Below are 15,468 nucleotides of genomic sequence, written 5' to 3'. Positions count from 1 at the left end.
GATAAATATTGAAAACTCTGACAGACAAGATATTAAAGATAGTTTAAAAGCTTAGTTGAAGAGGAGGAGTCATAAGAAACCCCAATATCAACTATCACACAAATTATACAAGTAAATGACCATAGGAATCCACACAGGGAGAGGGTTGCGTGCCCCCTCCCCCTGGCCCCTGCAGTTGGCAGTGGTCAGGTTGGCTTCTTTATGGCATGGGTGGTTTTTAAGCCTATCAAGGCTCTTGATAGGTGGAAAAGATGGAAATGTTTTCCATATGGTTAAAAAACAACCTGGATTAAAAGTTAATTTGAAAGGCATATTCAGAATTACCAAGCAAATAAGTTGGACAGAAGCAGAGGGTTGCATTACATACTTTTGAAGTTGGATCTGTTTGGATTCTTTTCCCAGTTTTACTTTTTGCCACATTTTTAAAACTTTTTCCATGTACCACTGCCCCTCCAGCTCCCTCCCACCCTGTTGTAATTTCCCTATTCTTAAAATAGAGGCACTGCATTTGCTGCGATAATTACAGTGAGATCATAATAAATGTATTTATGGGAAAATTTTAAAATCAGCAGTTCAGAGATCTGCCCTTTTCAACTCACAACCCCAAGTGTTTTCTTTGTCTTGCATATAAAGTGATCTCTAGGATTGGTTCCAGTTTTACACATTTTTATGGTTTAGAGTAAAATTAGGAAGATTAGTCTAATGGAGGTTGGCAGGCTGGATGGAGGGTGAGAAATCAGCCATGAGATTTTTGCAGAAGTTTAGAGAGAGGTTAGGGCAGAGGGAATGAAAGGAATGAGAGGGGATTAAGACATTTCCGAGAAAAAGTCAATAGAACAGTGAGTGAATTTATGCCACTTTAAAATGAAGTACTTTTATATTAACAGAACTATATTTTACCCATACTTACAATAAATAATGCTCCAGAGGATTTTTGGTTTTAAAAAGTACTGGAGGCTGAGCTAATTTCATTTATGTGTGTATATATCTCCATGTACACTGGTACACATTTAGTAAATGTGGTTCAAAGAAAATCTGTTACTTTATAGTGGATGCGATTTTTTTTTTACCATTTCCCACTAAATGTATTTCTTGATTATTGTAAGTCACCAATTGAATGACACATATACATCTATATGTGTATATATATATTTAATTCATACTTAATAAGTATATTGGTCTAAAAGGTTTTTTAGGAGACTAATAGAGTAGAGGTTTCTTTAAAACATATGACTATATAAAACATTATTAATGTTAACAGATGCTGCACTTTAATCCTCTAGAATGATTGTTTGGTACCAGCAGGAGATTTATTAAGCCTGAATTGTGTGAAATTGTGTGTGCATAAGCTGCTACTTAGATTGTAAAAATGCTATTGAAAACTGTTAAAAAGTTTTAGCTATAATTGGCAGAGAAGTATTAACTGTGCTGAAACAAGGATGTGTTTATGGTTGGCCCATGTGCTTTACCCTTTTTATCATTTATCTTCTTGTATTAATGTCACTGAATTATTAATTCATGAGCAGGGCGGGAGAGAGAGGAGTGTGAAGGCACCATTTAAATATGTGTGGCAAATCTATCCTTATCGCTAGAGACATGAAAAAAAGTCATTTTGTATTATCTGTAAAATGGAAAGGACATTTTAAAATTTCATTTACTGTAATCCACTTTCAGTAAAACACCTAGATTATTGCTCCCATAATATAATGCTCTTATTAAAAATTTGTAACCTCCTCCACTCTTTTGTCTTATATGTAAAATTGATAGAAAAGTTTAGCCTTCATGTATTTTAATGTGATAACTATTAATTGTAGCTTAGAAATGTTATTCTATGGTATGTTACAGCCTGACTTCAGTTTTAAGAAACATTAGATTGTAGATAATAAAAGTATTTACTGTAATAGTAGCAAAGTATTTTGATTGGGTAGAGCCTAGATACATGGAATTATAAAGCTCTAGAAATACTTTTTGTTCCAAAAGAAATGTGTTCATTTATTGTGACTTCATAGTTTTTTGGAATAAGGTAGGCGGTTTGGCCTTGTAGGATTTTTAGCATTATAGAGCCAGTGAACAGATTAGAAGTCAGCAGTTTCCCGTTGCATACAATGTGGAACCGGGATATATCCAGTATTTCATATGGGTGAGTAGCAGTGGTGACAGATATTTCAGGAGTTTGAAGCCACTTTTACCAACAGCTATTTGAAACCATCATACTAATGCTAGAGTGCCTCAGGGAGTCTTGTCCAAACCCCATTACTTTTCAGTCTCCCATTACTGACTGTTTTGATTGGGTTTACATTCTCTCCTGCCAAACTACGTAGTAAGATAGGTTACTGTGGCAATGTCCTTTATTTTCTTTTCTGGAGTTTCTCCCCAAACACTGTAAGCTGTACGTATGGCTCTGTTACACACACACACTGAAACACTAATTTGTTTTGGTCAGTATAATGCTGCTTTGTTTTATTTTTCTCATTTCAGTATGGTTAATTTCCCTTTACATTAACATTTAAATTAATTTCTTACAATAACAGGCCAAAGTTGGTTTGGCTTCTTTGGCAGACATTGATAGTTACTGGTCAGTTCATTACTTGACTGAACTGCATTCAGTCCTCTTTATGTTGTGCCTGTTCATGTATAGAAAGGGTTGGCAAACTGTGGCTGGCCGGCTATTGGTATAGTGAGGTTCATTGGCACATAGCCATGCCCATTCTTTACCCAGTGTCTGTGGCAGTTTTCATGCCACAATGGCAGAGTTGTACAGTTGTGACAGACAGAGACTGTATAGTCCGTAAAATATTTACTATCTGGATGGTTATAGGAAGAGTTTACTGATCTCTGCCCTATAATATCAGCCTGTATAATTCCTTCTAATCTCTCCACACATAATGGAATACTATTAGTAGTTTTTAACTTGAGTGATTTGAAGAGTCACTGGTTAATATCATTGGTAGTTATTTTTATTAAGTACAAATTTTTTTGGCTTTTCTTTATATGTGGAATAGCAACAGGGGATATATCTTCCTCTGTTGTTTGAATTGGAAAACTTTTAAAAATTGTGGAAATTTTGCAAAGAATACATTAGTCTTTTACCAATTAAGAGAGTCTTGGCAAGTAATTCAAGTTTTTCTCAGCTTTTTAATAACCTACCTCTCTTTTTATTAAATATCACTGTTGAATTACTACTCTGATGTTACTTGAAATTTTAATAGAGGTTATAAAATTATATTGTAAAGTTGAAAACCCATTTTCTAGAAACCACATACCTCTTCTACTCCATGGTTTAGTTAAGAAGCAATAACATATAAAATGATATATTTTAATGAACTAAAGTTTTTTAAATTTTTTATTTATAACAGCCATTCAGAATATTTATTACAGTTTATTACTGTTTCTTATAGTGTGTCCATGAATATTTCTCTTGCCTTCCCATCTGAGCCTCCTAATAATGCTCTTTAGAGAAATCAGCCAGACCAAACCAACTACACAGAATCTCAGTGTGACACTGGAAGTAGAGTTTGCTCTGTTCATTCGTTTAGACCAGTGATGGCGAACCTTTTGAGCTCGGCGTGTCAGCATTTTGAAAAACCCTAACTTAACTCTGGTGCCGTGTCACATATAGAAATTTTTTGATATTTGCAACCATAGTAAAACAAAGATTTATATTTTTGATATTTATTTTATATATTTAAATGCCATTTAACAAAGAAAAATCAACCAAAAAAAATGAGTTCGCGTGTCACCTCTGACACGCGTGTCATAGGTTCGCCATCACTGGTCTAGACCATAACTTTATTTCTAATGTTGTGGATTAAGTTAATTTTCAGAAAGAATTGATTATCCCTCTTCTCTACAACTTAATAAAATGCTGTGATACTGAGTTTTTCTTGTAGATGCAGTTATATAGGGTGTCTCCAAAAATGTATACCCACTTTAACAGCTGATAACTCATTTAATTTTCACTCCTTTTTAGGTTTAACTGATTTGAAATAATGGGTAAATCCAGACTAAGCTTTGAACAAAGAAAAAGTGCCTATACGTTTTTTGAGGACAGCCTGTATATGGTATGGAACATAGGCCTTGATGCAGAATGATTTGGCTAAGGGTAGGAATTTGCTCTTTCTGGAAGAAGGCCTGGCCGGATGTCATCCTGCTTTTGATCATGTGCTGTTTATCCACAAAGGTAGAATGTGAAATATGTGAGCTGCATAAGTCTCAGGTTATTATATTATGGCTACCAAGCTAATGATTTGTAAGTAGGTTTTAAAAAAAGTTCTTTGAAATGGCAACTTTTTGAGATGTAATTTTTAAAATGGAATTATTAGAATAATTTCCGAGACATTTTGATAGAAGAGATCAGTTCGTAGTGAGACATATTGCAGCAGCCTCTAAAAATCTTCCTTAAGCTTACTTAGATGGAATCAGGACCATAAACCTAAAATTGGAATAATTGGGAAAATAATGAATAGTAGATTTCTTGTGTATTTCTACCCAAGTATATAGTTGTTGAACTTTAGGCCTAGATATTTATGAATGTCCAGCCGTCACAGTGGTAGGTTAAGCCGGTACTCTAGAGTGTGCTCCTGATCTCAATCTTGGGCTCTTTTCATCAAGATGGTTGATCTCAGTACACATTTCAAGGGAAACACAGGTCTAGAAACCACTTTTATTTCTCTTCTCTCATTATTTTGTTAAAATACATGTATTACCATTAAGTTTTGGGGAGTTTAGCAATTATTAATTCATATTTTGGGTCTTGGTAATTTTCTTGGTTTAATTCTTAGAAGATTATTCACCTTCTGAAGGTGACAATTATTTTAATCTGTTTCATAATCCTTTAGAACATAACAGGACCAATATATATATATGGTGAAAATAATAAATAAGTAATACACTTACCAGAACTCAATATAAATACCTAGAATGTAATCATTAGATATTCATTGACTTAAACTGACATACATGCAATTATAGTGTTAATATTATCTACTTTATTGTAGAAGTTAGAATTGCAAGTTTAGATGACATTATATATCGACATAGTTTGCAAATGAGTTGTATCATTTGATTACAAAAGGCAATGTGCTATATACTTAAAATTTTCTTCAACTTCTTACTGTGTTATTTGTTGGTTAATTTTCATATTTATTTTTGAGATCATTTGACATATTTTACGCAGGTTACCTCATTATGTGTAAGAAACCTCTGGTGACCATCTTGATGATCTAATATATACAACAAATTCTGGGTCATTATTATTTCACTTAGTGGTTATATAGACCAAGAGGGAATCTGAATATTGATTCAGGGAATGATTACTAACAATGATGTATGAACAAAGGATTTAGTACAGTGAGCCAACATAAGATTACATCTCATGAACAACATTGCATTTTTTTTAATTTGCCTGACCAATGATTAGTTCAGCCAATTAGGTGAAATAAATTATTAGGACCCAGGGTAGGGAACCTTTTTTTCTGCCAAGGGCCATTTGGATATTTCTGACATCATTCACGGGCCATACAAAATTATCAACTTAAAAATTAACCTGCTATATTTGGTCAAACATTTAATTAATTCACCCCTAATGTCTTGGCAGGACCAGACCAAATGATTTCAAGGGCCTTATATGACCTATGGACCCGATATTCCCCACCCCTGGAGTTGAAAGTTCTTGGCTTATTAAGGCTTTTTTTTTCCTTGTTAGATAATCACAAGAAGGGAGGATAAGTAGAGTACAATGAGATATTTTGAGAGAGAGACCACATTCACTTAATTTTGTAACTTAAAAATTAAACTTTATCATAGGTATGTATGTATAGGAAAAACAGTATTTATATGGTTCAGTGCTATCCAAGTTACAGGCATTCACTGGGGGGTCTTGGAACATATCCCTCCTCGGATAAGGGGGGGGGGGGACTACTATAATTAGCCTTGATTGGAATTCAAGCTCTGCCACCTGCTAGTGGTGTTACTTTCCCTTTCTGAACCTCATATTTCTGGCCTTTATAATATTGACCTCATAAGGATTAGTGATATGTGTCTAATATAGTATTTCACATACAATCGGCACTCAAGAAATATTTCTAGCCATAGTGCCCATAATTTATATTCAACTCAAAAAAATTACCTGAGAATTCTGTTCTATGGGAAAGTTAAGGGGCAATATATCTTAAAGCTGGAGAGAACTGCCATTTAAGAATAGCTTTCTCTTTTCCCTACATAGGGGAAAACCTAACTTCGGTGTTGTAGTTACGCTATAATTTTAACAATAAATACAAACTATTTTAAACAAGTAGATCTATGAAATATTTTGATAGAAAAGTTGAGGAAGCCATCAAATTTCCATGATAAATAAGGTAGTATTTTGGATTGGGCATGTGCCTCTTTTTTTCTTTTGAAACTTCATTTGCAAGTTTATGTTCAGTCATAAGATGTTCCCTACATTGGTTTGAAAATGACAGCCATTTGTTTTTATTATTTCAACTGGAAGGATTTTAATGAAGAGGATGGCAGAATGCCCTGCACTGTGCCTCTAGTGTCCACGATACAACCCTCTTTTGCATGCTCAGCACGATTCCAAGATAGATATTACTGCAGATAGCAGATGTAATTTACTAGGAGCATTCCTGAACTCTTCCCTTTTCTGCTCCTCCACTAAGCCCTCTCCTAGGAGAATTTCTTCCTTCACAATGAAGAAATTTCAGTAAAGGGTAAGATCAATAATGAATGTTAAAGGGACGTTAGCATAACTAGTTTAATTTAAACTACTCTAGAGTTGATACTGGTGTCCGCAGAAATGAAAGGGAGAAACAGGGTGGCGACTAGGGGTGGTCACGTGCTTTTAAAATCTCCATCAGCATTCTCAGCCCCAACCCTATCCTCGTGAGAGAAAGAAAATAAACTCAAACGCAAAGAACGCTGAATGCCTGGAGCTAAAAAAAAAAAAAAAAAAAAAGGCTTTCTGATTAGCAATAGCAACGGTTTTTCTTAGACGACTTACTGAAAGAAAACTCCCAAGCGTGTAGATGTTTTCTCCTATGTTAACAAGAAGGGGAGACTCTGACCTAGAAGGACTGACTGCACATAAGATATTTCTGAAAAATGACCACCGAGCGAGGTTTAGTTAAATTAAAATGCAGCTAATTTATTTTTCACTTTCTATTGCATGGGGGCAGAGTGGGTTTGGTATCCTTTTTTGTTGTTTTTGTTTTGGTAAAATATAGAAAAGCAGCTTTCTTTTACAAGTAAATAATGCCCCGTAATGTTTATAATTTTATAGCACAACTAAGATCAGAAAGAGAGATCTTGTACAGCTATCTTTAGCTTTCATTTAGAGTTGACATACATTTAGTGCGTAGAATTTTAGGCTTACCCCAAACATTAATCTTTTATTTTATATAGCGTTAGCGCTTAATAACATGGAGGGGTGACTTTTGTAGGTCTCATGCTTGGATGGCTCTTTCCTTCCCCTGTTCTTCCCATGCATAGAGGTGTTTTGCATTTAATATCTAGTGTTCACAGCAGTTTAGTGTCTACGAATAGAAATTAAAGATAAAGCTTTATATATGAATCTTTAAGGTGGCTTTGCTCTTAATAGAATATATCAACCTTAGTTAACCAGTTTTAGACAATTTTAAATGATCTTTTCCTCTTACTACCTTGAAGCTTGTTAAATGCTACTTCTTGCACTGATGCTTATCAACAAATACTTTTTATTTTTTCTATTTTTACTAAATAGGCATCATTAATATAAGGTTAAATGTGATTTCCTGGTAATGTTCCATAAATACATGACTATTGGTGTTTTCCTAATTTTGCCCACAATTTAAGGCACAGGATGGAATATTTAATGCAGCTAATAAATTCAGGGGTGAGCCACAAGTAGGCTTACAGTTGTTTCTATGGAAAAATAATACAAAAATTAAGAAATAATACAAGAATAAATCCTGTGTTTCGTGTACTAAGCTGTAAACCATTTTTTGCCCAACCCTATATAAGCAGGTTACCGTCTGAAAGACTACAACTAACTGTATATTGTAAGTGAAGTATAAAACTTTGAAGACTGTTAGGATATAAACAATGCTGATGCGTATTCCTGGAAGTCCTTGTTCAGCTTTGGAAGGTTTAGTAGTAATGATGCATTAATTGACTTTTTACATGACAGAGTAATAGGATACCTAGATCTAAAAAAAAAAAAATCTTGACAGAGGCTTGGTATACAATGGCATGTGGTTTATAGATGAAATAGTTTGAATCTTCTTACTTGAAGGATAAGAAGAAATGTAGGATGAGGTTATAGTACATTAGAAGTGCCTTTGATCTTTGAAAAAGCATAGTTATTTATAGTTTAAGTAGAAATGTTCTGTTTCTGGTTTTATTAAGAAATGAACTGTTACTTAGCATTAGGAGGGATTTCATTGGCGCTCTGTCTTTACCGTCCCAGTTCCTCTCTGAAGTTATGGGGGGAGGGGGAGGGGGTGGGGAGGAGGGAATAGGGCAGAAGGTTTCACAACACCTAAAGACAAACTGGTTATTAATATGGGGACTGGGTTCATCTTTTCTGTTTGTTGAAAGAAAATTTAATAGCCCTTTTCTGATTTTGTTTCTTGTTTTCTTTTGCATTGTGAGCAGCTTTTCCCGAACTCCATTTTGCAGGTAGTTACAGAGTTGGAAGGGAGAGTGTTAGCTGCATCTATGCCTGTGAGTGTCCGTTGGCTGGAGTTTGACGTAGGAGGAATGTTTTTTTGGGGATTAGTTTCACCATATTTGATTATTTATTCATTCTATCCTTTGCTGATTGTGGTTTGCTAAGTATTTCAGTGTTCATTAAAATTTTTAAATGGAAGGTTGTTTTTAATTTGGATCACAGCAGTAAAATCTTTTGACTTTAAGCTTTCAGAATTGCATTTAAAACTTGAGCTTTGCTTTTTTATTTTTAATCCTCACCTGAGGGCATGTTTTAGAGAGATGGGGTAGGAGATGTGAGAAACATCCATTGGTTGCCTTCCTTCGATATGTGCCCCCAGCTGGGTATCGAACCCCAACCCAGGTATGTGCTTTGACCGAGAATCAAACCGGCAACCTTTCAGTGCACAGGCCAGCACTCAACCAACTGAGCTGCTCTGGCGGGGCAGAACTTGAGCTTTTGAAAATAATTTTATTTGATATGAAAGTGATTGGCTATAGATTGTAGAAAAATAAATGTGATATTCTTTTTAGTTACTCATTACACAATGATGGACAGACTTCAGCTTTATTTACATAAAAGAAGCCATGATTTTATGACATTCCAGAACCTGTTTCTGTTTGTTAGAAGCAGTCATTTGTACTGTCTCATAATTGACTAGAGCATACTTTTAAAATTGTGTTCTACATTCAGATTTTAAGACTCCACTGAAATTTTAGTATAGTTAAAGCCTGTTCATAAAATACTGTGTCCTGGCCAAAGACCACAAAAGAGGCCTTGGTTGTGCGGTTTCCTCCTCCTTTTCCCCTCACTAACAGAGGTTTTCCTATCTTGGCAGCTGTTTCCTACAAGGCAGTCATCAGTCCCTGATTTCTTCCTTCCCTTTCTTCCCACAAACAAGGACTCTTTCAAAGAGCGGATGACTGAAGACAGACTGATCTTGGACCGCTTTAAGAAAGTGGAAATGTGTTCAAGAGTTGTGCTTGTGGGGAAGCAGCCTGTATGCGTTTGTTCATTGACGTGAAAGTACCCATTACAACCAAAGCTTGGACAGTCAGAATTCTGTCAGGAGCATTCCAAAGGCTCATATGTAATTCTACTTGTAGTAGTGAACGTACCTCATTCACACATTAAACTTACTTTCCTTGCTTCATCAGCTCATTGAACAGTCTATAGGGTATAAGAAATTGTTTATTGGTGGGGCTTTTCAATGTGACAAGCCATGAAATTATCTGACTTCTCCTTATGCTTTCCATAAAAGAGCTTGCAGTTTTAAGGCAGGGACTTTGCCACAGCAGTTGTAAGCTGCAGGTTTACTTTGGGGTTTGTCTTTGGACTAGTCTTTGGGAGCTCAGAGTGAAAAATGGATAGAGGCAGCTAGCCGGTTCTGCAGGGTTGTGTGCCCTGTGTCTCCATCCCATTAATTTCCAGTGTATCCATTCTTTTCATACTTTTGGCATTCAGAAGAGGAAACTTGTTCTTTCCTTTGTTTTTGTCTTATTTCTTTGGACAAAGAAGCATCTCAGGTGTTCTCTCCTGTCGAAGATCTAGATCCTAAAGGGCTGGTCAAAATTAGACTTGGCTCAGGATTATATATATATTTTTGCCACCTCTCCACCAGTTCGTTCTTTTGTTTGTTTTTAGAGATGCAACCTTGGAGATAAAATCATTATTGTCTGGGGTTATTTTTTATTGTTGGTTTGTTTGTTAATACTCACAGGAGAGGATATTTTTTCCATTGATTTTTAGATAGAGTGGAAGGGAGGGATGGAGTGAGAGAAAAAGAAAGAGAAACATCCATGTGAGAGAGACACATTGATTGATTGCCTTCTGCACTACAACCCATGTATGTGCCCTTGACTGGGAATTGAACCTGTAACCCTTCAGTGAGAAGGCTGATGCTTAACCACTTAGCATGGCAGCCAGGGCTGGGCTGGAGTTTTTATTTGAGTTCAGTGGATGGACCTATGTACTCAAGATCTAGGTTTGATATTAAGTTATACCTTGCTGCAAGGAAAGACAATATTTGAAAATCTTAAACTTTCTAATGAAATAGTTGAGACTTTATTAATCGGCTCTCTCTATGAATAATAACAGTCAGAGGAATAATAATTTGATATGTTGTGTTTGGAAATGAGATAATTTTGGAGTGCCATTATTATATAAAGTACAACCATATGTTAAAAATTGTGCACCCTTGTACAGAAAAATAAACCATTTCATTATATCTCTACTCTGTCTTGCTAGATAACACGATAAAGTTGTAGATAATGATGCTGCTACCATTACTAGAAACAAACCAAACAAGTATATGTTTTTTATAAAATCTTGTTAGAGGTGTTATGTATTAAAGCTAGTACAGGTGACCTTTAAATAATGTGGGGGTTGGAGCACCAACCCTGCACAGTTGAAAAATTTGTGTATAACTTTTGACTCCCACAAAACTTCAAATTCTCCCTTGATTCTATGCGGATTGGTTCCAGGATATCCCCTTCACCCTCACCTCATGTGGATACCAAAATCCACAGATGCTCAAGTCCCCATTATAAAATGGCGTAGATCAATGCATAGAGTTGGCCCTTTGCATATGTGGGCTCCCAACAGTGAATAAAAAAAAACCCTAAAAAACAGTACCGGTATTTACTGATAATAAGCAGACTCTCACATTAAAACACTGTGTTGCTCAAGAGTCAACTGTAATTTAATAAAAAGACTAATATTTGACATAGTGACAGATGAATTGTTCTAGGATGACTTTCTAATAAGCTTTTCAAAGAAAAATTCATCATTAGGAACTTGTATAACTATTATTTTGTGATTCATATGTTCTGGTTGTCTATAAATGCTTTTTGGGTTTTGATCATTTTTGAGATGCGAAGCTCCGCTATTCAGCGTTTAGGCGCAGCTGCCATAGTGGGTATAGAATCAAAGTTTATACCTTTTTTTTTTTTTTTAATAATTAGGAGGTGGAGGGAAGAAGGGAGGGATGGTTATTTTTATTGTTGTTGTTTTTTTTTTCCGCATTTTTTTGTAAAGTAAAAGGACCATAGAGTAAATGATGGATTTGTTTGTTTTTCAGATATGAGGATCAATGATGCAGACTGCTGGGTTCAATGAAGCTGGACATTTTTAACTAGATTCATTAAGGAATACAAAGAAAATATTTAAAGGGATCAATAATGGTGTCTTCTGGTTGCAGAATGCGAAGTCTGTGGTTTATCATTATAATCATCTTCTTACCGAATATAGAAGGTAAGAGCAGTTTGAATTTTATTTTTTACATCTAGGAGACTGAAACTATGCAAGCTTACTTATGTAGAAGAGTACTATTTTAGAAACAGATGATAAAAAGATTTTCTTAATGTTGAATTATTTTCATTACAGAGCTATATATTATAGAAAGTGCTAGAAGTCTGAATTTTATTTTACATAAATTTATAAATGTAATAATTTTAAATAATCCTGAGATAAGTAAATGAACACTTTGTTTTGTTTTTACGTTTTACATTTATTGACTATATTTATTCTAGTAAATTTGAAGGTATTTTGTGGCAACTCTTTCACTTCATCTTTTGTCTGCTCCTTGAGTACAGTCATAGTTCTAAAACTATTAAATAAAAATTTCCATATGTGCTGGAAAACTTTTCATAGTGCTGCCATTTTCTTGTTACCTATATCTTTTTGGTGACAGATCCGATTTTTAAAGAATTACATACACTTTTGAGGCTTAATGAAATAATTGGAACCATCATTTATCAATTACTATATGGATTTCCTGATATCCATTATTTCTGTAGACATGTTTTTTTTTTTCCATGTGAAAATAACACCCTTCCAGGTGCTTTTTACGGAGCAGGCCACAAGTTAATATGGAGCAAAGATGTGTGAAGTTTATAGCTCGTTGATAGTGATAGTTGTATTAATTGTGTAAAAGCTGTGAAGATTACAAAATCTCTGAGAGATGCATGTACAATATAATGGGTATTTTTGTTTCCAATTAAATATTCTTGAAGAAAATATTTAGAATTTTAAAATTGGCTGATCACATTTATACCTATTAATAAAAAGATAGGTGGAGGAAAAGAGGCATACTGTCAACTAATAGATAGCAGCAAGCTTATTATTACAATGTCTTTGTAATAAACTTCTTCAAAATGTTAACATTTTAATTTTGCCAAAAGAATTTTATTTGAATTGCTTGTTCCAAAATTGTTTTATTTATCTTCTCCTTGCTCTCAGAGTTTCCTACTTTCAGTATGTTGATATAATTTAACAATGCAGTTCAAGTAAGTAACACATGATTTAAGTCACACATGAAAGTCATAAATGGGATAGTATTTTATTTTGAGAAGATATTGCTCTTTGCATCAAAATTGAAAGATGCATCAAATCTAACATTAAAATGTAATATGTCTGAATAAATAGTACTGTAACGATAAGACAGTGAGCAGAAACTGAGTTTAATAAGAATCTCTGGCTTGGATGGTTATAAAAATTTTGTGTGTAATCTATAATTTTGCATCTTTTTTTTTTTTCGGGAAAACTAACTGAATTCCTGCTGTTATGTTTGAATGATTTTATACATTTAAGAAAATTTCCAGGTGTGGACCAATGGCTCATTAGTCCACATAATGAAAAAAATTTCCAATCAAGATAGAGACCACTTTGCTGGCACAGTAGCTTAACTCAGCAGGGGGCTAGCAAACAGAGACTTTTTCATGAGATACTGCAGTTTTATTTCTAGTGTCACCTTTCAGGTCAAGATTCATATCTGATGTTTAGAGAAATTTCATTTTTGGCACATCAGGCCACGGGGTGTTGCTTTTGAAACATTTCCCTCCTACGGGTAAGACAAACCTGGAAAGAATGCACACTGCTAGTTGTGGGAGTATACACAGTTATGTATACTGTTAGAGCAGTGACCCAGCGCACATGGTTTTGTCTTAGAAAAGTTTGACATGACATGTCAGGTCTTTATTGCCAGAAAGCAGATGATGCTCTGTGAACACCTATAGAGAAAACCAATCAAAGTTAGGTGTGAGAGCAGGGGAAAGAAGATACAAATGTAACCATTCACCCATTAAATATCTGCCAGTCCCGTACAGGATCGGTTACCTTTTCAAATCTTAACAGAGGTGAGCACTTTCGTATTAGTGCTTAGATCCTTACAGATAAACTCAGATAAGGTTTCCTCCCTACTTGCTCATTTACTGATGACTAAATTGAGCCAGGTGCTCAATAAAAAATGGGCAAGGCACATTTCTGCTCTTGAGCTCATTGTCTTGTGTGCAGGGGTGGAAATCTCAAATACCTGTTGGGGCCCAGCAGACACGGTAACTTGTGTTTGCAGGCCAGTGGAGGTCTGCGCAGGCAGGGAAGTCCTCGCTGGGGGACCCATGATTGCTTTTTATTTTAGCCTCGTTTTGCCAGTTTTCTGGCTTTGCAATACAAAGTAGACATTAGATTTTTAAGTATAATAGTAACTAATCAAGTTTTTAAGGACAATAAAACAAGTCTTTGTGTTGTATTCAGTCATGAGCCATGCCTGCCTTTTTAGAGCGATCTTTTCTGCTGTTTACCATAGTGTTTTCCCTTAACATATGATTTTCAAGGCTTAACACAATGTTGGGTTTGTTTTACATTTATACAGATGAGATGTAAATTTCCACATTTGCAAGAAGGACTTATTCTGTCAGATGAACATTATAAATCTGTCATGTTTTGTGTGCATATAAGAGCAAATCACTAAGCATTTTTATAACGTTTACTACGGTAAAAGCTGATTACATATATAAAGGTTTAATTGTTAGATTTAGGTTGTCTCCCTCTCGCTATCTCTTTCAATTAGTATTTCAGAATCAATTAAAGTCTGACCCATTAAAATTTACTTATTTTTGAAAAATAGGAAGTGTGTTTTGTTTATTCTTCAAGTCTCTATCCCTGTGTTTTTTTAAAAAATGCCGTTTAGAATTTCCAAATAAAAAATAGTTATAAAAGACCAGACTTCAAAATACTTTGTAAGTTTTTCTTAGAATTGATTTTATTCCTAGAGAACTAACCTCAAGCCCTTCAAAAATTAGTTTTCTTGAGAAACTGGTGTGTTTTGATTCTTTTGGGTGATTTCTATAAGCATAGTAACCCACTGTGGAATCATGTATCAGTAAGTAGGAAAGTAAATTGAATTTTTGTGTCCCAGAGAATTAAATTATGGTATATAATGGAGCCCTGGAAAGTATAAGTCAGACATATGAAGGCTTGCTCAAGTGACAAGTTACGAATAATAGCAGTTCTTCAGCAAAGTCAGTAATACAGATTTCAGGTTGAATTTTTATGCAGTGTGTATGTAATTAGATTTCTTTAGTCAAAATTTTAGTTAATTAACTCAAATTGCATTTCTGCTTATCCTCATTTCAAAGAAAAATATTATGCGGTGTATAAAAGCCAGATATTCCAGATACAGTTGTACATATTTATTTTATATACATCAAGACGATTTTAGAACATAGCCATAGAAATAGTATCGTACCCGTTTTTAATGTAGTTTTAAATTCCTTAAGCACATTTTACAATGACTTTTGTGTAAGTGGTATCTTACTAAAAAAAGATGTTTGATTGTGGAGTCTTTTCACTAGTGTGGCAGGAAAAAAGTAGATCTATGTGTTAAGCGTATGAATTCGAAAACCTTTTTGGCATATAAATACTTCCTTCAGAGTGGTCTATAATTTAGTGGAAGGAATTGTTCTCCAAGGTTAAATTTGAGAAGGATCATTTATTCTTTTTTC

General features: G+C 34.6%; 1 protein-coding gene across 9 annotated transcripts in view; it reads left to right on the top strand.

The window, feature by feature from the left end:
- ADGRL2 (adhesion G protein-coupled receptor L2) overlaps positions 1-15,468 on the top strand; it is a 282,141-nt gene that overhangs the window by 117,343 nt on the left and 149,330 nt on the right. For all 9 annotated transcript variants that reach the window (XM_005865701.2, XM_005865705.2, XM_005865708.2 and 6 more), the window contains exon 3: positions 11,766-11,938. In XM_005865701.2, the coding sequence (XP_005865763.1) occupies positions 11,866-11,938 (73 nt within the window). In that variant the 5' untranslated portion in view covers positions 11,766-11,865. The remainder of the gene's footprint in view (positions 1-11,765; positions 11,939-15,468) is intronic.

The sequence above is a fragment of the Myotis brandtii genome, unplaced genomic scaffold, assembly GCF_000412655.1.
Source record: "Myotis brandtii unplaced genomic scaffold, ASM41265v1 scaffold21, whole genome shotgun sequence".
NCBI classification, from domain to species: domain Eukaryota; kingdom Metazoa; phylum Chordata; class Mammalia; order Chiroptera; family Vespertilionidae; genus Myotis; species Myotis brandtii.
The sequence above is the reverse complement of the archived record's forward strand: the minus strand, read 5'-3'. Positions and strand labels throughout refer to the sequence as shown.